At 46.3% G+C, this 27,043-nt stretch overlaps 1 protein-coding gene across 1 annotated transcript in view; it reads right to left on the reverse strand.

Moving 5' to 3' along the window:
- The window catches only part of KCTD3 (potassium channel tetramerization domain containing 3), a 98,141-nt gene extending 71,503 nt beyond the window's left edge, over positions 1-26,638 (reverse strand). The window contains exons 1-5 of the mRNA XM_089684811.1: positions 26,447-26,638; positions 18,570-18,623; positions 14,965-15,010; positions 6,751-6,824; positions 5,119-5,177 (exon numbers count right to left, since the gene is read on the reverse strand). Coding sequence (XP_089540937.1) covers positions 5,119-5,177; positions 6,751-6,824; positions 14,965-15,010; positions 18,570-18,623; positions 26,447-26,520 — 307 coding nt within the window. The 5' untranslated portion in view covers positions 26,521-26,638. The remainder of the gene's footprint in view (positions 1-5,118; positions 5,178-6,750; positions 6,825-14,964; positions 15,011-18,569; positions 18,624-26,446) is intronic.
- Positions 26,639-27,043: the final 405 nt, after the last annotated feature.

Genomic DNA, 27,043 nt, shown 5'->3' on the forward strand with positions numbered 1-27,043 from the left:
CTCCGCTTGCTCCCCCTGTACCTACCTGCCCAATTGATATTGACCCGGCCTGCCTGACGACGCTTGCATTGTATGTACTGTTATCTGTGGGTGGTTTGGTTTGGTTTGTTTGCACTGTATTATGTTTTAGTATTGCACTGCGTTTATGTTTGTACTGTTAGTGTTAATAAATTATATTGTTTATAACATATCTGAGGTCTGCGTTTCCCTGCTTCAGTCACACACCTCTGGTCATACCTGGGAGCCCTGACATTACACCAAGGCCAATCCTGACCAGAAGTGGCTGCACAGGGAAGCCATCTTGGCTTGTTGATGGGAAGGATGGATCTTGAGGAGGTTGAGTATTTATATCTGCTAGTGTTTGATGACAGGGAGTATGCTTATCAAACTCTGAAGGAGTATCCCCGGGATGAACTGCTAGAATGTATACGGCTCGCTCATGTTCTAGTAGATCAGGGCACAGTGTTCTCTGAGGTGCAGCCATTGATTGAGGTTTGTGCAGAGTTGGTTTCATCTGGTTCCCCCGAATGCAGGGATGAATTTTTGCCACCATTTAGTGCAGACCAGGTAGAGTCCCTGGTGTGGTTATTAGAGGATGATGTGGGTTACTTTCTGGAGCGTTATTCCACATGTTCACCACAGACACTGAGAGATTGTATAAACGCAGTGCAGTCATTGACCAGACAGGCTTTGTGTAAGCTCAGCTTTGTTCAACCCATACTGCAGACATGGACAGATTTGTTGCACCCAGCCTCAGTCAGCTTACAAAGACCCAGTCCTACTTCTAACTCTACTCCTGTATTCCCACCAGCTCCTCCAGTTACAGCCCAGTATACTTGGCTATCTACCGCATGTCAGTACCCTGTTCCCACTCGCTGCACCTATCCTGCCTTTAACCCTGTAAAAAAGCCCTCTGTAGCAACTGCTCCCTCTCCTGTTCCATCCTCCAGTTCTTCTCTGTCTCCAGCTGCTCCATTCGTTTGCAGACCTGCGTTTACTTGCAGTGCTCCAGTAGTTAAAACCAGAAAAAAGCGAAAATTCTTTCCAACCAATACCATCCTGCCAGTATCCAAACCGGTGAGCCTGCCTTCCGTGGTTCAGACTGATGCCTCTACTCGGCCTGAAGCCTCTACTCGGCCTGATGCCTCTCCTCGGCCTGATGCCTCTCCTCGGCCTGATGCCTCTCCTCGGCCTGATGCCTCTCCTCGGCCTGATGCCTCTACGCGGCCTGAAGCCTCTCCTCGGCCTGATGCCTGTACTCGGCCTGATGCCTGTACTCGGCCTGATGCCTGTACTCGGCCTGATGCCTCTACTCGGCCTGATGCCTCTACTCGGCCTGATGCCTCTACTCGGCCTGATGCCTCTACTCGGCCTGATGCCTCTACTCGGCCTGATGCCTCTACTCGGCCTGATGCCTCTACTCGGCCTGATGCCTCTACTCGGCCTGATGCCTCTACTCGGCCTGATGCCTCTACTCGGCCTGATGCCTCTACTCGGCCTAATGCCTCTACCCAGCATGATGAACTGATCCAGCCTGACGATCCTATTAGGCCAGTTGACTCGATGCCCGCCGTTGATCCAGATGATCCGGTACCTGATCCGGTGCCCGCTGTCGTGCCAATTGACTCAGAGCCCGCTGTCGTACCTGGTGACTCGGTGCCCACTGCCTTGCCAGATGACGCGGTGCCCGCTGGCAAGCCAAATGACCTGATGCCTGGTGACCTAGTGTCCGCTGTCATACCTGATGACCCGATGCCCGCTGTCGAGCCAGACAATCCGGTACCTGATAACCCGGTGCCCACTGTCGTGCCTGTTGACTCGGAGACCACTGCCTTGCCAGATGACGCGGTGCCCGCTGTCGAGCCAAATGACCTGATGCCTGGTGACCCGATGCCCGCTGTCCAGTCAGACGATCCAATGTCTGACCCAGTGCCCGCGGTCATACCAGTTGACTCGGAGCCCACTGCCTTGCCAGATGACGCGGTGCCCGCGGTCGAGCCAAATGACCTGATGCCTGGTGACCCGATGCCCGCTGTCCGGTCAGACGATCCAATGTCTGACCCAGTGCCCGCGGTCATACCAGTTGACTCGGAGCCCACTGTCGTGCCTGGTGTCTCGGTGCCCGCCGCTCCGCCTGGGGGCCCGAGACCTGTTGCTCCGCTTGGGGGTCCAGCGCCCGCCGCTCCGCCTGGGGATCCGGCGCCCGCCGCCCCGCCTGGGGGCCTGAGACCTGTCGCTCCACCTGAGGGCCCGAGACCTGTCGCTCCGCCTGGGGGTCCGGCACCTGCCGCTCCGCTTGAGGGCCCGAGACCTGCCGCTCCGCCTGGGGGTCCGGCGCCTGCCGCTCCGCCTGAGGGCCCGAGACCTGTCGCTCCACCTGGGGGTCCGGCGCCCGCCGCTCCGCCTGAGGGCCCGAGACCTGTCGCTCCACCTGGGGGTCCGGCGCCCGCCGCTCCGCCTGAGGGCCCGAGACCTGTCGCTCCATCTGGGGGTCCGGCGCCCGCCGCTCCTCCTGAGGGCCCGAGACCTGTCGCTCCTCCTGGGGGTCCGGCGCCCGCCGCTCCGCCTGAGGGCCCGAGACCTGCCGCTCCGCCTGGGGGTCCGGCGCCTGCCGCTCCGCCTGAGGGCCCGAGACCTGTCGCTCCGCCTGGGGGTCCGGCGCCCGCCGCTCCGCCTGAGGGCCCGAGACCTGTCGCTCCTCCTGGGGGTCCGGCGCCCGCCGCTCCGCCTGAGGGCCCGAGACCTGTCGCTCCGCCTGGGGGTCCGGCGCCTGCCGCTCCGCCTGAGGGCCCGAGACCTGTCGCTCCACCTGGGGGTCCGGCGCCCGCCGCTCCGCCTGAGGGCCCGAGACCTGTCGCTCCATCTGGAGGTCCGGCGCCCGCCGCTCCGCCTGAGGGCCCGAGACCTGTCGCTCCGCCTGGGGGTCCGGCGCCCGCCGCTTCGCCTGGGGGTCCGGCGCCCGCCGCTCCGCCTGGGGGCACGATGCCCGTCGCCCCGCCTGGGGGCACGATGCCCGTCGCCCCGCCTGGGGGCCCGGTGCCCGTCGCCCCGCCTGGGGGCCCGGTGCCCGTCGCCCCGCCTGGGGGCCCGGTGCCCGTCGCCCCGCCCGGGGGCCCGGTGCCTGCCGCTCGGCCCGGTGCCTGCCGCCCCGCCCGGGGGCCCGGTGCCTGCCGCCCCGCCCGGGGGCCCGGTGCCTGCCGCCCCGCCCGGGGGCCCGGTGCCTGCCGCCCCGCCCGGGGGCCCGGTGCCTGCTGCTTCGCCTGGTAATCCGATGTGCCTCTGCCCGGAGTCCTGCCCGATGTGCCTCTGCCCGGAGTCCTGCCCGATGTGCCTCTGCCCGGAGTCCTGCCCGATGTGCCTCTGCCCGGAGTTCCTGCCCGGTGTGCCAGTCTTTGATATCCCGCCAGTTGCCAGACCCAGGCGGTGGAACATTTTGCCCAGCTAGGACTGTTTGGAGCGTCCTGAGGCCGCTCCTTGAGGGGGGGGTACTGTTAGGAATGGACTGGCCAGCAATGGTGGGACTCACCTGCCTTTTGATCTGCAGTACCAGGGCTGGCCAGCGGGTGCTCCCAGCAATCAGAGACTCAACCTTTCAGCCAGCTAACACCTGGAACTGATGATACTGGTGTATTTAAGGGATGGCCAGACTTGCAGACTCTGCCTTGGTGTTGTGTTTGTCCTGGGCCCTGTATCTGTCCTGCATCCTGTTTCTGTTCCTTTGCTGACTTCTCCTGCTCTGATCCTGGCTTGTGACCCTGACCATCCCTCTGTCTGACCCTCTGTACTACGCTGCTTGCTACCTGTTCTGATCCCTGGCTTGTGACCCTGACCATCCCTCTGCCTGACCCTCTGTACTATGCTGCTTGCTACCTGCTGAACCTGGCCTGTGACCCCGACCATTCTCCGCTTGCTCCCCCTGTACCTACCTGCCCAATTGATATTGACCCGGCCTGCCTGACGACGCTTGCATTGTATGTACTGTTATCTGTGGGTGGTTTGGTTTGGTTTGTTTGCACTGTATTATGTTTTAGTATTGCACTGCGTTTATGTTTGTATGGTTAGTGTTAATAAATTATATTGTTTATAACATATCTGAGGTCTGCGTTTCCCTGCTTCAGTCACACACCTCTGGTCATACCTGGGAGCCCTGACAGATATATACAGAATATATAATCATAGTTCGTGTGAATGAGCCCTTAAGTGTGGGCGTTGGTTGGGGGGTGGTAAAAGCACATCTCAACCACATAGGGGAGCAGGGGTTACCACCCATCAACCGCTAGTGTGAGTGAGCCCTAGCTGAATGTTTTTATGTATTATGTTATTTCAAAAAAAGAAAAAAGTTTTGAAGGTTCAGTAATGTGCCTCCTCCCACACAACACTGCTGGTTTACCCCCTCCCCTCTCCCACCAGCTGCTGCGGGGGATCTGTCAAGATGCAAAGCGAGGAAAGAGGATGGTAAAATATGTCATTTACCGGCTCCTTCCTTGTCTGAATGGACAGTCAGTGATCAGTACCGATCACGGACTTTGTCCATGCATAGCCTAGGAATAGTAAACAGTGTTTACTATACTTCAATTTATGAATAAACTGGAAGCCTCTGTAAAGAGCTATTGCTGTCCATTCGATTAGTGCAGCTGAGGCTGCAGAGAAGTAGATAGATGGCTGTCTCTCCAAAAGTGAGATGTCAGGGGTCTGAGATGCCACCGGAATACAAGGGAAGGGGTCGGGGCTGCTCAGTATAAAATGCTCGGACCTATTTTTTGTCCCAGTCCAGGCCTGGGCACAACCATGCTGGAACAGACAAGGGCCTTCCCTAAATTGTTTCCATGAAGTTGTATGCAAACAATTGTCTAAAAGGCCTTTGCATATTGTGGCATTAGTAGTACCCTTCACCTGGAAACACCTAAATGTAATCATCGGAAGAGGTGTCACCATACTACAGGTCACACAAAGTAGATGGGATTTTAAAAATGAGGCAAGAACATTTTAAAAATAAAGTTATTTGGGTTAATCTTGGTTAACTCGTATACTGAGGGGCATTCTGTTACACTGGAGCTGCATTCACAATCTAACTGTAATAATCACAGATGACTTTCTGAAACCATGCTGCAAACATACCCAGAGGGGTGATTCCATAGAATTCAGCTTCATGGCGCAGAACGTTAAGGCTCACTCCCCTAAAAGAAACAAAAGAAAGGTTACACTGGTTTACAGAGACAGGACAACAAACTGCTCTAGTCCCTGCAAATCAAAGGGGCATCGCCTGGACTCACAGCCCCCTTATTCCTTCCTATTACACTAATATATGTTCTATGATTAAAATTACTATATTAGATGCTAATTTTACATTTCTTTAATCATGTAGAATAAGAAGAATAACTCAGGCAGTGTTTACTTCCTGGAATCCATCTGCCCTTAGCTCAGGCATGGATGTAGAAGGGCATGCTTAACTGAGAAAGCCGCTCCTCCAGACAAAGAAAACACACACACACACACACACACACACACACACACACACGTTCCTGGGATGAATTATATTATTTTGGCCTAGGCCAGGAACCAACTGAAGAAAGAAAAAAAAAAGTTTCAAACAAGTAAATATAATATGCTTCCCATCTATTCACTAATGCTAGCATCATAAGGATTAAAGTGTTAGTAAACCCAAAACAGTAAAATCAGTCTGTAGATGCAGTAAAGCATGCTTGTTATACTCACTGTGGAACCTAAGGGGTTAATCCTCTGCATTGTGTAAAAAGGCTGCCTGATCCTGAATTCTCTGATCCTCCCCTACTTCCAGTGTCCCTCTCTTATCTACTGATAGGACATATGGTGTGAAGACACTCTGCGCAAGCGAAGTTTGGTGTGTGTTGCTAGAGAGGTTTTTTTCTTGGGAGAGTGCATGTGATCAGCACAGGGCCAATCAGCACTGTCCAGATAGAGATCAGGGGTTCTGCTTCGTTTACTAACAGTCCTCCTCCCTATCGGCTCGGGCACACTGCTCTGAGCAGTGTGCTTACAGAGAAGCATCAACACACCGCTCCCCAGTAAAACACTGCCAGCACACAGTTAACCCTTTGATTGTCCCACATGTTAACCCCTTCCTGCCCAGTGCAATTAGTACAGTGTCAGTGCTTTTTTTTTTTTTTTTTTTTTAGCACTGATCACTGTATTGGTGTCACTGGGGATGTCAGTGACACCAAGTCAGTTCCCCCCATGCTCAGAATGCCCACTGCAGCCCCGCTATAAGTCGCTGATTGACGCCATTTCTAGTAAAAAAAGACAAAAAAAAAAAAAGAAAAAGAAATTCCAGTATCTATACCGCCATTTGCAAACGCTATAACTTTCAAGTAAACCAATTAATTTACACGTATTGGGTTTTTTTTTTTAGCAAAGACATGCAGCAAAACACATTTTTGAGTAAATTTATGATGAAGTTTGATTTAAATTTTTTAACTGGACATGTTTAATAGCAAAAAGTAAAAAATATTGTTTTTTTCATAGCTCAAAAAACAAATGCACAGGTGATCAAATAGCACCAAAAGAAAGCTCAATTTGTGGGAAAAAAAGGCCGTAAATGTAATTTGGGTGCATCGTTGAACGACCGCGCAGTTGTCAGTTAAAGTAAAGCAGCGCCGTAACGCAACAAATTGCCTGGTCAGGAAGAGGGGTAAATCCTCAGGAGGGCAAGTGGTTAATTACACATTGCAAATAAGCCCAGCAGAGAAGTAAATGCAAGGATTAATCTCCTACCTTAAGTCAAGTTCCTTTGTGCGAAGAAAATTCAGAATAGGTGCAAAAGCAGTTGGATCTCGATCAATAAATATCTTTAATGAAATACAAAAAAAAGCCTTATAAATAGCCAGAAATTACCAGTACAATTGTTCATTTTAATAGCATGCTATTAGCCTAATACCAAAAAACGAAGCCTTCCTATTTCTGCATATACTTTTTATAGAGGCCAGTAAAGTTAATAGACCTTCTAACATATTCATGACAAAAACACTTAGAAAAGAATTTTTAACTAAAAGGCAATATATTTCAAGTCTACTACAGCGCCATTAGAAGCTTTTCTCCTTACACTGCACAATGCAGACAGACTGCTGCAAGAGTAAAGAGAACCTGTCACCTTGGTTGATTCAGGGTAAAGTGACAGCATCTGTGTATATCCATCCTGACCACTTTATTATCATCTCTCTGATGCTCCCCGAACACTCGTTTTTCTGTTCCACTACTGCAAAATACCTAATGCTTTTGTACATGGGATAAACATGTGATCCTCTCCCCATGATGCAGTACTCAGGCCTAGCAGCCAATCACTAGACATCAGCGCTGTCACATGACATTGGGAGTGATGCCCCTGCTCCCTTTGAGCTCTGACAAAAGACACACAGGTGAGTCTTTATCCCTTTCGCTGAAAAAGCCATTTTATGCATAAACGTTCAAATGCACATTCTAGACCTGATGATTAGTTAACAGCCCCAAATATTATGCATTTACTAAAAGCAAAGACTCTGGAGAATAAAATGGTGGCAGTTGTAATGTTTTATGGCATGCGATAATATCACAACTGTTTATCAAACCCATATTTTCAGTAAGAAATACACTAAGGTTAGCCAATTTTTGGAAAAATATAAAAGATGGGGCTGCATCAAGTAAATAAATTCTCACCATGTCAAGTCTCAAAATGACGTGCCTGTGAAACATCAAATTTTGGTACCCCAAATTGTTAATAGGCAGAGCTTTAAAAGCCTTTACAGGTCATCCGTTTAAAGTGGTTCTAAGGGTTCCCGCTGCTATCAATCACAGCCAGTGAGCCAATCGGGGGGGAAGAGTCGCAGTTCTTAGTGTCCTATGGAGGCATAGAGCAGCGGCTCAAGAGCAAGCACGCAGTGGTGCCTCAGGGCAAGCAGCTTTCTCTGGAGGCTCTGTCCAAGGGAGAGGAGCCAGAGGGCCGGCGGGAACCCAAAAGAAAAGAAGATCGGGGAAGCTGTGTGCAAAACTACTGCACAGAGCAGGAAAGTATGCCATGTTTGTTATTTGATTTAAAAAAACAAAAAAAAACAAAAGTTTTATGCAGGCCATACATGGTTCGAATGCTGAACAATTTTTCTTCCGAAAATCGAAAACGTTGTTCACTCGGTAATCCAATGGTGACATCAATGATTTAGAAAAATCGGTCAACCAAGTCATAGAGTTCACCCCATATAACAGGCGAAACTTCTGTTCCTTCCTGGTCACAGATCATGCACATATTCTTTTCAGAAAAACGATCGTACGATTTGACCATCGTTGAGTCGAAAATCGGTTGTTTTTCGCGAATTTTCCAACATGCCCGATCACCGAAAAGGGGAGGAACCACGAAAATCGTCCGGTGCCATTGACCCACTAACAGAGCGAAAATCATTCGATTATTCTTAGGCCGGATTTTTGGATGAAATATCGGTCGAATTTCAACCCATATATGGCCAGTCTTAGTATCACTTTAACCATGAATGACGACCTGAGATTTATTGCTCTCACATTAGCACAATTTTTATTTCCATTTCTAGCTGCACCTAATGGGGGCTTACCATTTTTTGTTGTTTTTTTATTTTTAATTTGTTATTTACATTTTTATTTTATTAACCTAACATCATTGCCATCACATGCAGGACCAATAGCCCTCTATATGACAGTTGTGAGATGGTGACAGGTCCCCTTTAAGGAGAAATCAGAAGTCTAGTAGGCCCCTAAAGCCACCCATCAGATTGTGCTTGATTGGTTTCATCCCTGACCTCAGTAGCCGAGGAATGACAGTTCTGAATCCGGAAGTGACAAAATACATGTTTCCATTTTTGCCAGAGAAATTATCAGTGAACACCCCCCCACTCAGCGACACCCGCCATGTTCATCCTTTGCCCACAGGTGGGACAGTGAAGTCCATCATACATTGTGGGGAAATAGCATGTCCCAGTGGTTGTGGAAATGTTAAAGCTGCCCAAATCACTTTCACAGGAAAATGACAGTCGGCTTAAGAAATGTAATCTACAGCAGCCAGGTATGTGTGTAAGTAGCCCCTCTGCTAACGAGAGAAGCCTTACATCAGTGGCAGTGAAAGGGTTAAAGATAGCTCTGGTCCTTGCAAATCACTAACTCAGTTGTTCCAGTTACTGCCTCCAAACTCCCCTGCATGTTAGCCTATGTGTCCATGCACACATAGGCTTTAAGCAGCATTTAGAGGCAGGAAAAAAAAGCCCACTGCCAAAGCATCAAGGAGCAGCAGAGTTTTTCAGAAAAAAAGGCTTGACACTTGTAAATGCATGTTAAAGCTAGGTGCGTTTTTATCACTTAACCTTTAATTCATTTCAATGGCCAGAATAAAATATTTATTTTAGCCAATGAAATGAATTAACACCCAAGCGCTTGACGCCTGTAAATGCGCCTAAATGCTTGTAAAAGTGTTCAAGCAGCAGGAGTTTTTTTTCTGCAAAACCACTGCTGGCTTCCAGGAGAGTTAAAAAAAAAAAAAAAAAAAAAAAGGCTTGTGTGCATGAGGCCTTAACCACCTCCCGTCCGGCCCTTGTATATGAACAGCCGGACGGTGGCAGTGCAGGGTCGGGTGGCCATTTATAAACGGCCTCCCCGCACCTTGCTTGTGCGCGCTCCCTGGGAGAGCGCAGCATCGCGATCCGGTGCCCGCTATGTCCTCCGGACACAGTGGAACACCGATCGTCGGACAAAACATGACTTAGTACTTGGTGGCAAATCCCTTGTTGGCAATCACAGAGGTCAGATATTTCCTGTAGTTGGCCACCAGGTTTGCACACATCTCAGAAGGGATTTTGGCCCACTCCTCTTGACAGATCCTCTCCAAGTCATTAAGGTTAGGTGACGTTTGGCAACTCTAACTTTCAGCTCCCTCCACAGATTTTCATTCGGATTAGGGTCTGGAGACTGTCTAGGCCACTCCAGGATCTTAATGTGTTTCTTCTTGAACCACTCCTTTGGTGCCTTGGCCGTGTGTTTTGGGTCATTGTCATACTGGAACACCCATCCACGACCCATTTTCAATGCCCTGAGTGAGGGAAGAAGGTTCTCACCCAAGATTTGACGGTACATTGCCCCGTCCATCATCCCTTTGATGCGGTGCAGTTGTCCTGTCCCCATAGCAGAAAAACACCCCCAAAGCAGAATTTTTCCACCACCATGTTTGACAGTTGGGATGGTGTTCTTGGGGTCATAGGCAGCATTCCTCCTCCAAACACGGTGAGTTGAGTTGATGCCAATGAGCTCGATTTTGGTCTCATCTGACCACAACTCTTTCAGCCAGTCCTCCTATGCACCATTCAGATTTTCAGTGGCAAACTGCAGATGGGCCTGGACATGTGCTTTCCTGAGCAGAGGGACCTTGCGGGCACTGCAGGATTTCAATCCTTGTCGGCGTAGTGTGTTACCAATTGTTTGCTTGGTGACTGTGGTCCCAGCTGCCTGGAGATCATTGACAAGATCCTCACGTGTAGTTCTGGGATGATTCCTCACCGTTCTCATGATCATTGACACTCCACGAGGTGAGATCTTGTATGGTGCACCAGACCTAGGGAGACTGACAGTTGTTTTGTGTTTCTTCCATTTGCGAATGATTGCACCAACTGTTGTCACCTTCTCACCAAGCTGCTTGGCAATAGTTTTGTAGCCCAGTCCAGTCTTGTGTAGGTCTACAATCTTGTTCCTGACATCCTTGGTCTTTGCCATGGTGGAGAGTTTGGAATCTGATTGTTTGATTGCTCCTGTAGACAGGTGTCTTTTATATAGGTAACAAAATGAGATTAGCAGCACTCCCTTTAAGAGACTGCTTCTAATCTCATCTTGTTACCTGTAAAAAAGGCACCTGGTAGCCAGAAATCCTGCTGAATGATAGAGGATCAAATACTTATTTCCCTCATGAACATGAAAATCAGTGCATCATTTGTTAGACATGCATTTCTTTTGAATTTTTTGTTGATATTTTGTCTCTCAGTGTTACAGTACACCTACCATTCGATTTTTAAACTGATCATTTCTTTGTGAGTGGGCAAACATTCAAAATCAGCAGGGGATCAAATACTTATTTCCTTCACTGTACACGTGTTAAATCAGCACGTTTAACCCTTTGATTGCTCCTATGATTCCCTTGATCACCCCATCATTCAGTCAGTCCCATTAGTACTGTGTCAGTATATAGAATTTTTTACTGATCACTGTATTACTGCCACTAGCAACAACATCAGGTAGCGTCAGGGTCTGTAAGCTCCCCTCCCAGCCAGGGTCAGCTAGCGTTAGATTGCCTGCACACTATCACACTCACACTATAGGTCACTGATCACCACCATTACCAGTATAGTGTTTGTACGGATCAATATATTGATCACAAACAGAATTATACTAGTGCCTCCTTAGTAGAGTGTTCCCAAAATTGCAATGTTAGCAGGATGAGTCCCGTTCGCTGCTTGCGCTAGCGTTTAGCCCCTCCACTTTTTTTCACGGAAGATGTGTATCAATTGATTGCGGGCCAAAAGCAGTTTATACACACACACACACACAAGTAAGAGGTCCCTGAATTTTGTGCTTCTTAGTGGAAGTGATGACTGGCATATTCAAGGCTTTGGACATCTTTATGTCCTTTTCCATCTTTCTAAATCTCCATTACCTTGTTACGCAGGACTTTTGACAGTTCTTTTCTGATCCCCATGGCTCAGTATTTAGCCTAGTCAGTGCTTCCATGTATGAGCTAACAAACTCATTGACTATTTATACACTGACACTAATTGCAATTTAAAAAGCCACAGATGTGGGACATTAACCTCTAATTGGCATTTTAACCCGTGTGTGTCACCTTGTGTGTCTGTACCAAGGCCAAACATTCCAGGGTATGGAAACTTTTGATCAGGGCCATTTGGGTGTTTTCTGTTATTATAAATCAATGAAAATGAGTGAGCGCTTTAAAGGACGAGCAGCTGAAACACATAGGACAACCAAAAGAGTTCCTCACATAAATGTAAATAAAAGTGCAGCGCTAGAAAAATAACAAAAAATCAAAAATCAACGCACATAAAGTCAATAAAAATAAGTCCACAAAAAAGGGCGGAGGGGGGGGGAGGGAGGGGAAAGGCCCTAGGCCAAAAAAAGTCTCAAAAAAGAAGGACGACTTCAAATGCCCATACACACTGATCAGAGGTGTATGCACTGTGGTAGAGATGGAGTTGAAGATGTAGTCAGGGAACAGAGGTAGATGTAATCCCCTGGATCAGTGAAGATCCCCAGATCAAGGAAGCACACGTTCCACAAGACAGCAAGGAAGCAGTCACAGCTCCACCAAAGAATACCACCACTCCTTCACTTCATATCAGCGGCATCTAGGAGGAGACACTCCGTCCTGTCAGATGTAGTGGCCGCCGGAGCTCCCCAATGCTCCGACGGCGTGGCGTCAAGGCGTGCGCAGGTTCCTCCTTACGCGTTACGTGCCAAGCACATCCTCAGAGGAAAGAACCGGTTCTACATCTACCTCTGTTCCCTGACTACATCTTCAACTCCATCTCTACCACAGTGCATACACCTCTGATCAGTGTGTATGGGCATTTGAAGTCGTCCTTCTTTTTTGAGACTTTTTTTGGCCTAGGGCCTTTCCCCTCCCTCCCCCCCCCCTCCCCCCTTTTTTGTGGACTTATTTTTATTGACTTTATGTGCGTTGATTTTTGATTTTTTGTTATTTTTCTAGCGCTGCACTTTTATTTACTTTTCTGTTATTATGATTTAAAAAGGAGCCAAACAACTATTTGATAATAAATGGCTTCATATGATCATCATCTTTCAATAAAAAGAGCATTTTTGGCATGATCAGTCATATTTTCAATATCAATGCCAAAATTTCATAATTTCTGCAAGGGTATGCAAACTTTTGAGCACAACTGTATATACACCATAGTTTGTAGATGCTATAGCTTTCACACAAACTAATTCATACACACCTTGTGGGATTTTTTTTTTACCAAAGACAGAATACATTTTGGCCTAAATTTATGACTGAGTTTACTGGATATTTTTTATAACCGAAAGTAGAAAATGTTTTTTTTCAAAATTTTCGGTCTGTTTTTAATTATATCATAAAAAAATTAAAGAAACCCAGTGGTGATAAAATACCTTCAAAAGAAAGTTCCATTTGTGTGAAAAAAAAAAAAAGTCAGAAATGTCGTTTAGGTACAGCGTTTTATGGCCGCACAATTACCAGTTGAAATAGCGCAGTGCCAGAACAGCAAAAAATGGCCTGGTCAGGAAGGGGGGGGGGGGGTAAATCTTCCAGAGGGCAAGTGGTTAATGTTTAACATTTATATTTAATTACACAAAATTAGAAAGTGCAGCAGTGCATATCCCCAACAAATTACCAATGCAATGCAAAACAGGCTTACAGATGACCAGAAGCAAGTTGAAGCAGTGATATAATATAAATTTATATGTTTTCTTTCTCCAAAACATATTTTTAATAGCCATCTATCTATAGATCTCTCTCTATATATTATTAATATATATATCCATCCAAAAAGAAGATGAGATCTCTGTACGAGGCAAACCTTTAATACTTCAAAAATCCATCTTCATACAATATCAGATCATTTCAAACAGGCAACTGTACACTATCAGGCATTACAATGCTCTTCATGAAGCATTGTAATGATTGAAACTGTACAGTTGGTGGTTTGAAATTATCTGATTTTGTATGAAGATTTTTGAAGTAAAAAACATTTGCACCATACAGAGATCTCATCCTTATTTTTTTGCGGTTTTATGTCGGTGGATTAATTGGGAGCCTGCTGTTGATGTGATCTCTGAGCAACCACACACACACCAATTCCAATAATCAACACTGGATGAAAGCATGACTACAGAGAATCTTCCCCTTTAATATATAACTGAAGGCAAAACTTTTTTGGGCGTTTTCATGGGGTGGCAAGGGGTTAGAAACATGGTCAGGTTTGTATTTCTGTCTTTGTCTCCATTACAAAGATCGACTGTGTGATTGTCCTGATTAGCAATGTTATGGCAAATGAAAGAAAAAACACAAAATTTCAAATAGCCCCAAATCTTATAGTGGGACACACTTGTTCCTGTAATAACTAAGAGCTCTTGCAGAAGGGGTGTCTAAGCATCTTCAGGATACCTGCGAATATATTTCCTCCGCCCAGGCACACTGTATTGCCTGTCATTAGCATAAATGGCGGTGTGGCACTGTACTCACGTATACAGATGTTTTATCGTAAACAAGAGTACAGCATGCAAGCATTTGGTGTACTTTATGTTTCCAAGCACCCCCGTATACACATGTACAGTGGCACACAGATGTACAAGAAGCAGGCATGTAGGGGAAGCTGTCTGCCCGTTTTTAATGTGACTGTAAAGGCAATTTTTTTTCCAATAACAAACATGTTATACTTACCTGCTCCAGGCTCCTCCCCCCTGCCGAGTGCCCCCATAGCACAGCTTCCTGTGGGGAACTTGTGCATGCTTGCATCCACGCCCTGCTCTGTGTGTCCATAAAACAGACAGAGCATGGCTCAGCCCCATCCCCTTCCCAGCTCACTAGCTGTGATTGACAGCAGCAGGTGCCTATAGCTCCCGCTGCTGTGTCTCAGCCAAAGAGTAGAGAGAGAGCCGGGAGAGCCGCTGCTCTCATGCACATCACTGGATCAAAATCAGACTGGGGTCGGGGGGAGCTGAACACTAATGTTTTTATTACCTTCATGCATAGAATCCATGAAGGTAAAAAACCTTCGGCCTTTAAAACCACTTTAATTGGCTGCACAGACCACCTGTGTCTGTCCTCAGATGTTCAGATCAATGTGCCTGTGTGAATGAGGCCACAAATGCAACTGCTTGCCTAGTTCCTAGAGGCAATAATCTTTTTTCCAATTGTTATTCAATCCTCAAGGATTCTCATCACCGTATATTACTTACAGCTCCAGTTTCATCACGTAGTGTTGAGATTCTCCCACTCAGCAGACTGTAAAATAAAGAGAATAATTACTTCTGGAATAATACAATCCATGTAGCAAAAAGCAAATATTGGTGACCAATACACTCCACAAAAATCTGCAGGCTGAGTCAGAGAATGACACGGTAATTCCGTAACATGATCCCATCACTGCATTAATAATAGGTGGACGCACACATCCTGCAAAAAAAACCACGAGTACATACAGTCAGGTGGGTGCTTAGTCTAGTCACAACGGTGCTGGTGCTATCCGATACTTCAGGGTATGTCAGATATTATGTCCTCCTCTATTACCGGTGGATCCCCCCACCAGCTGCAACTTCAGTGCTGGTGCTATCCGATACTTCAGGGTGTGTCAGATATTATGTCCTCCTCTATTACCGGTGGTTCCCCCCACCAGCTGCGACTTCAGTTCTGGTGCTATCCGATACTTCAGGGTGTGTCAGATATTATGTCCTCCTCTATTACCGGTGGTTCCCCCCACCAGCTGCGACTTCAGTTCTGGTGCTATCCGATACTTCAGGGTGTGTCAGATATTATGTCCTCCTCTATTACCAGTGGATCCCCCCACCAGCTGCAACTTCAGTGCTGGTGCTATCCGATACTTCAGGGTGTGTCAAATATTATGTCCTCCTCTATTACCAGTGGATCCCCCCACCAGCTGCGACTTCATTAGGCAACACAGTAGTGATGTAGCAGCCGGTAATAGGAATCACGGCACCCATCAAGAAGCATGCTATACGACCCACCAGGCCAGATAGCACTGGCACCCACAGCTCTGCTAGACAGCATAGACTGGGCTCTCTGCCAGCAGGACTAGTATATATTTAACTTGTTCTTCTACAGCAGTTGTCTCTAAACTACAGCCCATAAGCCACATCAGGCCCACTGCAACATTGTACCCGGCCCACAGCAACTTTTCCTGTATTTAAGTCCCAATGCTTCCATGGTGCAGGTGGGCTGGCCACCAGCACCATAACAACCAATGACGCTGGAAACAAAATGAAAAGGCAGCAGCTACAAACACTGTAGCTCCTTACTTTTAATAAGAGGACACTTACCTGTCCAGGGATCCAGAACCGCCCTCACCCAGCTGGTTCTTCACCAGTATTTGGGTCTCCTGCCTATTTACAAAGGGAAACCAGCAGTGAAGCCTTACCGCTTCACAGAGGACTCCCCACTGTGCATGCACGAGTCGCACTGCACTTTGTGAATGGTCCCGCGGTCTTCTGGGATCTGTGAAGCGTCTAAGAAGGCTGCGGGCAAAACGTGAGGGAATGAACCTCTACTTGGATCATCTAGGCGATCCAGGCTCAAAATGGAGTGGGTACCTGTCAAAACCAGGAACCCCCTCCCCACAAAAAAAAAAAAAAAAATACGTTTTCAAATGTGGGGGAGGATGGAGGAAAGAGGTGGAAAAGCAGAACGTCTCCTTTTGGTTGAAGTTCTGCTTAAAGGGTAACTAAGCCCATAACAGTAAAATCAGTCTTTATATGCAGTAAAGCATGCCTGTTATACTCACTGTAGAACCCAAGGGGTTCTGCATTGTGTAAAAAGGCTTTTTGACCCTGTCTTCTCTGGTCCTCCCCTTCTTCCACAGTCCCCAATCGATTTGCTGAGAGTACAGAGCTCTAGGAGTCACTCTGCACATGCTCAGTTTAATGTGTATTGCTAGGGAGTTTTTGGGGGGTTTTTTTGGAGGGAGCATGGGATCAGCACAGGGCCAATCAGCACTGTCCAGAGGGTCAGGGGTTATGCAGCCTCACAGGACAGTCAAAGCAGAATGAAAACTTCTCTTACAAGATTACCCAGTGCTCTGCCAGACACTGATAGAAGTCACAAGACTGCTATATACCGCTGATGTGAAAAGGTATTTAGCAGTTTATATTTACTAAAATAATTGCATTTACATGTTATGTGTACTGTGGGAGACCAGATATAGTGAATTCAGGGTCCTGGGTTTAGTAACACTTTAAGAATATGTGGTGTAATTCATTGCTATTAAGCTGCCGCTGATGGAGGGCAGTGGCATCCAGAAGAGGTCCTGCTCCACCGTCACCCTAAGTCCAGACGTGCTTTGCCTCCCACCCTTTGCCATGCTGCCACTGTGATGACGATTGTAAGGTAGGACAAGGAGACTGAGGACTGATGTGAGGGGGGGCTCTTATGTGCAATGGGGGAGTTTTTGATGTGAAGTTATTTTACGAAGCATGTTTATTCATTCATTTAAATGCTATTAATTTTTAAAACCGGAATCTGCTGAAATTCAAGCTGTGTATTAACAGCTTAAAAAGGGTAAGAAAAGCCTAACAGTAACTATTCTTAAAAATATTCCTCTCACCTATTCTGTATACCGTGTTTTGTTTTTACAAAAAGGATAGGCAGAAGGAGAGGTGAGGGAACATTTTTAAGAATAGTTCGTGTTAGCCATTTCTTCCACATAAGAACTTCCACACTAATCTGCTGCTGTTTCTCCACCACGAGGAATAGCAGTGTACTAACAGGTTGCAAGCAGGTTAGCTGCACGCTACCATAGACTTCTATGCACACCAAACCCCGGGACATAATAGAAATCTATGAAAAGCACAGCTAACCTGCACAAAAAAACAAAAACTGCAATGTGGCCAAAGTGCAGTAGATCAATGTGAAGCCACCCTTAACCCCTTCCCGCCGGTGCCTCCCGGCCCTTTAAGAGTTTCAGATGCCGAGAGGTGGAGTGGACGGGGCGGGGTTTAGGGACCATGTGACTGCCGTGACGCATCGTCACGGCAGTCACATGATCGGGAAAGGTCCCGATCGAAAGAGCAGACCGGGACCTTTCCGTGAGTACCGGACATGTGTGCTGGGAGCGCGCAGGGCAAGCGCTTTCAGCACATATGGTTTTTCTTACCTGAACGCAAATGTGCGGCCGCTCGGCATCTAGGCCCAGACGCTGGGAGGCCACACATTTGTGTGCAGCCGGCGTAAAGGGGTTAAGCTTTGCAAACTTCCAGAAGATGGATGGGGCAACTGAATCTTACAAATAAATGTCTTTCTGAAATCAGTAGTCTCTTATGTATACATATTCAATAGTGGTGCACCGAAATGAAAATTCCAGTGCCGAAACCAAAAATTCAGGATGCTCTTGGCCAAAAACCAAAACAGACATTGTTTTTTAAATGTTTTTAAAATTTAATGAACATGGCTGGCATTTTTGCATTGAAGTCTATGGGATGCAGCATGCCATTATTGGCACCATGTCAATAACCTTATTTATTGATAGATCAGTGCATCCCTAATATTTAGAACATACATATGAAGACATGTTTTTATACAGGGATGTTAGAACATTTTACTGTCTGATCTGTATATATTCGCTGTACATATAGTAGCAAAAATTTGCATATAGTAGCAAAAATTTAAAAAAACAATGAACGAAGAGGCTGTAAAAAAAACTTGTTCTACAATGAAAATCAGATTCGCTATAAAGAAAGCATGAAAAACTATTTGACTAAATAGTCACTAGTCACATTTTTATTCTTGACACAACTGAATCTACCAGCAGATTAAAGGCAGAACTGATATATACCTGGAAAAAAAGGAGTCTGGGATCCACATAAGTGTTTGTCTTGATGTACTAAATCTGGAGAGAAACAAACAGCAAATTATTAACATTTATGAATGACAAATTCTATTTCCGTAGCAGTCTAGATATCAACTTCACAGCTATAATAGAAAGTTTGACAGACAAAACAAGGAATTAATGCTTGTGTTGCTGTCTGCATAAGATCAAACTGTGCTCTCATTCAATCCTATTAGAGTAGTGGTCTCCAAACTACAGCCCAGGGGCTGGAAGTGGCCTTTATCAGGCCCCTGGGGCACTATTCCACCAACACTATTCCACCAACTGACACCAATGATAGAGCACAATTCCCCCTACTGACACCATCAATGGAGTACTATTCTTCTCACTGTTATCAACAATGGGGCACTATTCCATTAAAACCAATGATGGGGCAATGATGCGAGGGCATTTTCTACTCCCACTGGCTATAGTCTGGCCACTCTACAGACTGAAGGAAAGTAAACTGGCCCTTGCTTAGAAAGTTTGGAAACCCCTGCTATAGAGAGATATGGAGTATCAGCCTGCACTTCCAACTAACTTTCCACAGGACAGAGAGAGTGCATATGCCAAGCCAGGAAGATTTTGACAAACACCACAATACCGATATCTCACTGGATTGGGTTACAGGTGAACATATGCAACTGTAAAGCCTAGTACACATGGATCGAATGTTGGTGGCCAACTAAAACAGGCCAACATTCAGCCTGTGTGTATGGTGGCCATCCAATGGATGCCAGCCATTCGGCCAGCTTCTGTTAACCACTTCAAGTCCAAATACTTTTACCCCCTTCCTGTCCAGGCCAATTTTCAGCTTTCAGCGCTATCACACTTTGAATGACAATTGCGAGGTCATGCAACACTGTACCCATATGAATTTTTTAGCTTTTTTTGAGACAGATAAAGCTTTATTTTGGTAGTATTTATTTACCGCTGGGATTTTTATTTTTTTTTGCTATGTAAATGAAAAAGTCCAAAAATTTTGAAAAAAAGTGTTTTTCATATAAAATGTTACCAATAAATAATAATTTCATCATAAATCTTGGCCAAAATGTATTCAGTTATCTTTTAAGTAGAAAAAAAATAACCCATATTAGTTTATAACCAAAAATTATAATTTTTAAAAAGTTTTGTTTACATTTTTATATTATTTTTTTATATACTGTCACCCTAGCAGTACAGTGTCACCATGGTGACACTGTACTACTTGTGGGGGGTGATGATTTTTTTTTTAACACATTACTTTTACACCCATATAGGCTGTAAAAGCAATCATTTCTCCTTCTCTCTGGCTGCAGTCTTGCAGCCATTGAGAACTACTGTGTGAGCTGTGATTGGTCACACCTTGTCACATGGTATAAGGCTGTTGTGAATAGCCTTGTACCATGTGACCTCTGTGATCATTCACAGATTTCACACGTAGTAAGCAATGATGTCAGAAGTGACATCTTGCTTACTACTCTGCCTGTGATCACTGATTGGCCAATCAGTGATCACATGATCGGGACCTCACAGAGAGGTCCTGTACGACGATCGGTGTTCCTCTGTGTCCAGAGGACGCAGCGGGCACTGGATCGCGGTACTGTGCACTCCCAGGGAGCATGCACAAGCAGGGGTTGGGGAGGCCGTTTATAAACAGCCATCCGACCCTGCACTGCCACCGTCCAGCCGTTTAAATACAACGACCGGACGGGAGGTGGTTAAAGGGGTATGACCGTAGAAGGTCTGCCGATCAGCTCCCAATCAGTGCTCTCAACCAATGGCTGGGAGCTCTGACTGAAGTGTTCTGCCGGGGAGATCGCTGTATTAATATCGGATTGTTGGTACAGTGGCTCCTCCTAAGCTCTGCAGTGTTTTTTTTTTCGTTTAGCCCGCTAGTGTACCAGGCTAAGTATAATTGCCATTTATACTGACCATCCACACCGGAGTTTTGCAAACGGGGAAACGTGCCATAACTAGAAAGAAATCTAGAAGGGGGTCCTGGTAGTTAGCTGCAGGAGGAAGCCCCATTGAAAGCACTGGGAGGCTGCCAGCTCCAGCAGCTTATTACAGTTGCTCCCATGTAATCGCTCAAGTAGCGATTACCTCCAAGCAATCAACCCTGGGCAAAGAGCCCCTGCTAGGGTTTCTGCATGTAAGTCACATGCAGTCCCATTCGCAAGTGATCGTTTACAGAAGAATTGCCCTCAAAAGAGCAATCTCCGATGAATCACTTTTCAGAGGGCGTTTGACAGGTGACATATCGCCTCCTTAATAAAGTGGAACTTCACTTCATCTGAGCACCACAAATCAAAAACCCTGTTTAATTCAAAGCAAAGCAAACTCTCCTCATCCATCCTTGTCTCCATGTTTTATTTTGCTAAGAAATAATTTTGAAAAACACCCCCCTAGCATTTCTGGTTGTGGCCATCTTGAGTAAGGGCAGATGATTCATGTAGCATTTCCGTCCTGTAATCCATCTGCCCTTAGCTCAGACATGCAGGCAGGAGGGTGTGCTTAGCTAAGAAAACTCTCCTCCCCTCCTGAAGTCTCCAGGGATATATGACATCATTTGCCTAGGCATGGAAAACGGGAAGTAACTAAAGAAATGTAAAAAAAAAATGTGTAAAACAAGTAAATATGATATATTTTCCTATCTATTTACAAATCCATAACCATTAAAAAGGAGTTGAATGAGTTAGTAAAGTTCAGTTTCAACTCCAGTTTTAAACTCTAAAAGTCAGCAACATTGAATTGCATTGAGGCCATTCACTTGAAGGTGACAGTGGGCATAATTTTTGCAAAGCCAGTATGAGCACATAGCCAGACTGTGGGAGCCAGAATTATTGTTGGTTGGTAGGGGATCAAATACATATTTTACTCACTGAACTGCAACTCAATTTATAACATTGTGTTTTTTCTGGATTTTTGGTTGTTATTCTGTTTCTATCATTTAAAATACACTTATGAGAAAAATGATAGACCCTTCATTTCTTTGTAAGTAGGAAAACTTACACAATCTGCAGGGGATCTAATAATTCTTTTCACCACTGTACATATGTATATACCAAACGGAAGAGTGATGGTAACAGTCATACCAGTAATACAGTTAATGATTTACTTAATTTGATTCAGTTAGTGCATTACAGAGGGATACAGTGGATATAAAAACGTCTACAAACCCGTTAAAATGTCAGGTTTCTGTGATGTAAAAATAACGAGACAAAGATAAATCATTTCAGAACTTTTTCCACCTTTTAATGTGACCTATAAACTGTACAACTCAATTGAAACACAAACTGAAATCTTTTCGGGGGTGGGCAAGGAGAGTAAACATAAAAAACTAAAATAATGCAGTTGCATAAGTGTGCACGCCCTCTTATAACTGGGGATGTAGTGGTGTTATGCTGTATTATTATTATACAGTATTTATATAGCGCCAAAGGGTATGCTCAGCGCTGTACAGTAGCAAGGGGGACATAACATGAGACAAGACAGTAACACTACACTACACGAGGGGTTCGAGGGCCCTGCTCTTTCGAGCTTACAATCTAGGAGGGAGGGGAAGGTGGTACAGGAGGAGATGGCTGTGGGGGATGGAGTGGTGGGTGGAGTGGAGGAGGTTAGTGGTTAGAGGTCGGGTGTTAGGTGAGGGTGGGGTAGGCTTCCCTGAAGAGGAGGGTTTTCAGGGTGCGCCTGAAGGTGAGGAGTGTAGGTGACAGTCTGATGGATTGGGGTAGGGAGTTCCAAGGGATGGGGGAAGTCCTGGAGAAGTCCTGTAATCGGGCGTGGGAGGAGGAGACCAGGGAGCTAGAGAGTAGGAGGTCCGGTGAGGAGCGGAGGGCACGGGTAGGGTAGTATTTGGGTATCAGTTCAGTTATGTAGTTCGGGGTGGTGTTGTGAATGGCTTTGTAGGCCAGATTTAGCAGTTTGAATTTGATGCGTTGGGCAATCGGGAGCCAATGAAGGGATTGGCAGAGGGGGGAGGGGGAGGCAGATGTGGAGCGCTTGGTGAGGTGGATGAGTCTAGCCGCTGAGTTTAGGATCGACTGGAGTGGGGATAGCGTTCGTTTGGGTAGGCCAGTGAGAAGGGAATTGCAATAGTCCAGGCTGTAGTATTGTTTGTAGAATCTTGATGAAAAAAATAAATGTAATCCATTTTGGAATAAGGCTGTAACATAAGAAAATGTGGCAACAGTTAAGTGCTGTGAATACTTTCTGGATGCACTGTACTTGGAACTTATTGAAGGATGGTGTGCATTGTAGCACGGAGGAGGTGCATTGTAGCATAGAGGTGGCGCACTGTAGCATAGAGGTGGCGCACTGTAGCACAGAGGTGGCGCACTGTAGAATTCGTACACAGATACTAGCAGTTTGCACCACTTTTTTTGCTGCTTTGCACAACTTTTATATTGATTTCACTTTTGACACCTTAATTTAAGATAATAAACAAATGTTTATGTATTTTGTTTTTAAAGCGGAACTTCGCCTTAAAGGGGACGCTCCACTTTATGTCCTCCTCCCCTCTCCTCTACCACATTTGGCACTTTAAAGTTTTTTGGGGAGAGCTAGTACCTTTTTTACATAGGCGCCAGCTCACACGTCTGCTTGGTTTAGCACCATCTCTTTGCCCGCAGCCTTCTGGAACATGTCACAGGTCCCTGAAGGCTGTGGGACCATTCACAGGGCACAGCATGGCTTGCACATGAGCGACGGGGAGCCTGCTGTGAAGCCACAAGCAGTCACAGCTTGATTTCCACTGTACACATGGTAGTGCTGGGAACCTGAGGTGAGGACAGCTCTGGATCCCTGGACAGGCAAGTGTCCTTTTATTAACCCCTTCACGCCTAAGGGTAAAACAAATCTAAATGCCCAAGCACAATTTTGCAATGTTGACATGCGTTAGTAAAACCATACATATCATCACAACTAATTTGTATATCCAGGTGAATTATACCTTGTTTTGTTTTTCCAGGACAAATTGGACTTTCATTTGGTGGTAAATGATAATGGATATCTCCTGATTTTTTTTTTTATCAAAAGGAAAACTGGCCCAAAATAGTAAAAAAAAAAAATCTTTTTTTTAATTTAGCTGTGTGTTTCTTGTTACTACCATAACCTACCACCGAAGAACAACCCAAAATAACTTCTCCAGCTCTTGACAATCGCAGCGATACCATATATGTGTATGTTATTTGTTGTTTGTACCCCTGGTACAGCCCGGAAACAATAGTGCACATTCTGGTTTTGTCTTTTTTTACCTAAAACACACTGACACCAATACCAATTTGTTTTTTAATCCTGACCTTTTGACCTTGACCTCTGACCTAAACATTAACCCTGGCACTGAACTAGATCAAACCTTGATCTAGGTAATTTTTCTTTATTTTTTAAGATTTATTAATTTTTTTAACAAACATTTTTTTTCCCGCTCTATGCCAGGAGATAGAGAGATACAATGTGTCTCTCTCCTCCATTCATAGAGAGATAAAAAAAAAAACAAGGGGGCCGGGCTGTACAGTGACTGATCACTGTGATAGCCAATCAGAGGCTACCACAGCGATCATGTGACCCGGAATCGGAAGTCCCGGGTCCCGATCGTTCGAACGGGACACGGTGCTCTCAGTGACACCGCGGTCTTTGTGCTGGGCTCGGCGCACTCCCAGCACAAACACAGGTACACAAATATGCGACCCAACGGAAAAAGCCCAGTTCTGTGAGGCCGCATATTTGTGTTACATCGGCATTAAGGAAGTCAGCAGCTACATTCACCAGCACCCTTGGAGGTTAATAGTTAGTTCATACAATACTGATTTTTTACAAATATATTTGGCATTATTAGGCTGCATTCACACTGATGATTGTGTCCATTTTGCATGGGCAGGGCAGCTTATTCATTTAAAAGGGCTGCCGTGCCTCCTGGAAAACAGGGAAAAGGTTCCTGCAGCATTTTAACAAGTGCAGTGGGTAAGTGCAGTGGGTTCCCAGTGTGTGTGGCATGCCATTAGGATTAATGGCACCCGCATACATCTCCTGTGCAGGTGGTTCCATCTGCAGAAACAGGTGAGCTCCCACAGCGACAATCACCCACACAGATTATTATTAAAAATATTAGAATACAGGATTTATATAGCACCAGCGCACTGCTTTACAAAATGAAGGAAGACATTACAGTTACAATACAAGAGGAATCAGAGGGCCCTGCTTGTTACAGCTTACAATCGAAGAGCGAGGGTCAAAGTAGAACTAAAAAGGTAATAACTGTAGGAATGAGATGATGGATAAAGTAAAAAACACAATCCGTTCATTAGGAGCAGGATAGGAGAAGGGTTTTCAGGGATCACCTAAAGATGGATAAATTAGGAGATAGTCAGACAGAACGGGGTAAGGAATTTCAGAGGATGTGAGAGGCTCTGGAAAAGTCCCGAAGATGAGCATGGGAGGAGGAGATGAGGGAGCTAGAGAGCAGAAGGTCTTGAGAGGACCTAAGAGTGGTTTGGTTGGTATCTTGAGACTAGGTTAGTGATATAGCGCCGTCAGTTTACACAGCGCTTTACATATATATTGTACATTCACATCCGTCCCTAACCCTCAAGGGGTGTACAGTCTAAGGTCCCTAACTCACATTCATACATACATACATACATGTACAAGGGACAATTTAGACAGGAACCAATTAACCACTTGCTAACCAAATGACGGCTACAGCGCGGTTGTCCAGTTCTGGGAGGGTGTCATATGACGTCCTCCCAGAATGCGCCCTCCCACACGCCCCCAGCAATCTCCATGATCGCTGTGTCCTACGGACACAGCTGATCATGTGATGGAGGTAAAAGGCCAATCACAGCAGCCTTTTCACCATGTGATCAGCTTTGTCCAATGACACAGCAGATCAAGGAGTAAATACAGTTGCTGGTTATCAGCTGCACTTTCCTCACACTGTCACAGTGTGAGGAAAGTACTGCCAATACCCGGCACATGTGGAAGAATAGTTTGGCACTGATGATCAGTGCCCAGCAGTGCCTCCCCCAGTGCCCAGCAGTGTCACCCATCAGTGCTGTACAAGCAGTTGGCCCATCAGCACCACCTATTGGTGACAATCATTGCTGCATATCAGTGCCTCCTCATCAATGTCCACCAGTGAAGGAGAAAAATTACCTGTTTGCAACATTTTATAATAGAAACAAAAGAACTACTTTTTTTAAATTTTTTGGTCTTTTTTTGTTTAGTGCAAAAAATAAAACCCCCAGCGGCGATTAAATACCACCAAAAAAAAGCTCTATTTGTGTGAAAAAAAGATCAAAAATTTCATATGGATACAATGTTGCGTGACCGCGCAATTGTCATTCAAAGTGCGACACCGCTGAAAGCTGAAAATTGGTCTGGGCAGGAAGGGGGTGATAGTGCCCGGTAGGCAAGTGGTTAACCCACCAGCATGTCTTTGGAGTGTGAGAAGAAACCGGAGTCCCGGAGGAAACCCACACAGGGAGAACATGCAAACTCCAGGCAGGTGGTGCCATGGTTGGGATTCGAACCAACGTCCCTAGTACTGCCAAGCAGAAGTCCTGACCATAGCAAAGCACACATCTGCTAACCGCATTCGGGGCAACATGAACAATTTACGGTGAAGTGTGTTTGCGGCACGTTTCCAGAAACGCACAGAAGTACGGAAATTTCTGGCGCGTTCAGGAAACACAAAGTGTGAATGGGGCCTCGATGGCGACGCGCACAGATGTGAATGGGGCCCATGGGTGATAAGAAGAGGGAGAATAGAGCAGACATGGAGGACTGTCCATCCTCCACACACAGGTATACAAGTCCTGAGCTCTGCTATGAATGACAGCTCACCCCCTATTCCCGCTTACCTGGTGCCCCCCACATTCAGCTGGATGATCTCCCCGGTGCCAGGTGGGCTGAAACTGCTGCAGTTCCCGGCCATGCTGGGCTGCGGCCTGCAATCCCCGGGCTGCAGTAGAACGCTGTCCCGGGATGGGGTTCAGGGAAGTCCGGCTCCGCATCCCATGGAATTCTGTGCCCCCTCCTGTGCCGTCTGCGCATGCGCCGATCCAGGCACTGGCTCTCAAGACATCGTGATGTAGCCGGGGGAGGAGCTGAACTTACCCACCACTGATAGGCATGCGCAGAAGACACGAAGGGGGAATACAGCGATTTACTACTACACTGATACTATGTACCGTATACAGCTATGGACTCCAAACTGCGGCCCTGTACATAGACCAGCCACTGACACCATCCACTGACACCAGCAATGGGGCACTATTCCTCCCACTGACACCAGAAATGGGGCACTATTCCTCCCACTGACACCAACAATGGGGCACGATTCCTCCCACTGACACCAGTAATGGGACACTATTCCATCCATTGACACCAGCAATGGGGCACTATTCCATCTACTGACACCAGCAATGGGGCACGATTCCTCCCACTGACACCAACAA

Source organism: Staurois parvus, unplaced genomic scaffold (assembly GCF_062004578.1).
Source record: "Staurois parvus isolate SC_StPar_1 unplaced genomic scaffold, SC_StPar_1.0 ptg000357l, whole genome shotgun sequence".
Classification (NCBI taxonomy): domain Eukaryota; kingdom Metazoa; phylum Chordata; class Amphibia; order Anura; family Ranidae; genus Staurois; species Staurois parvus.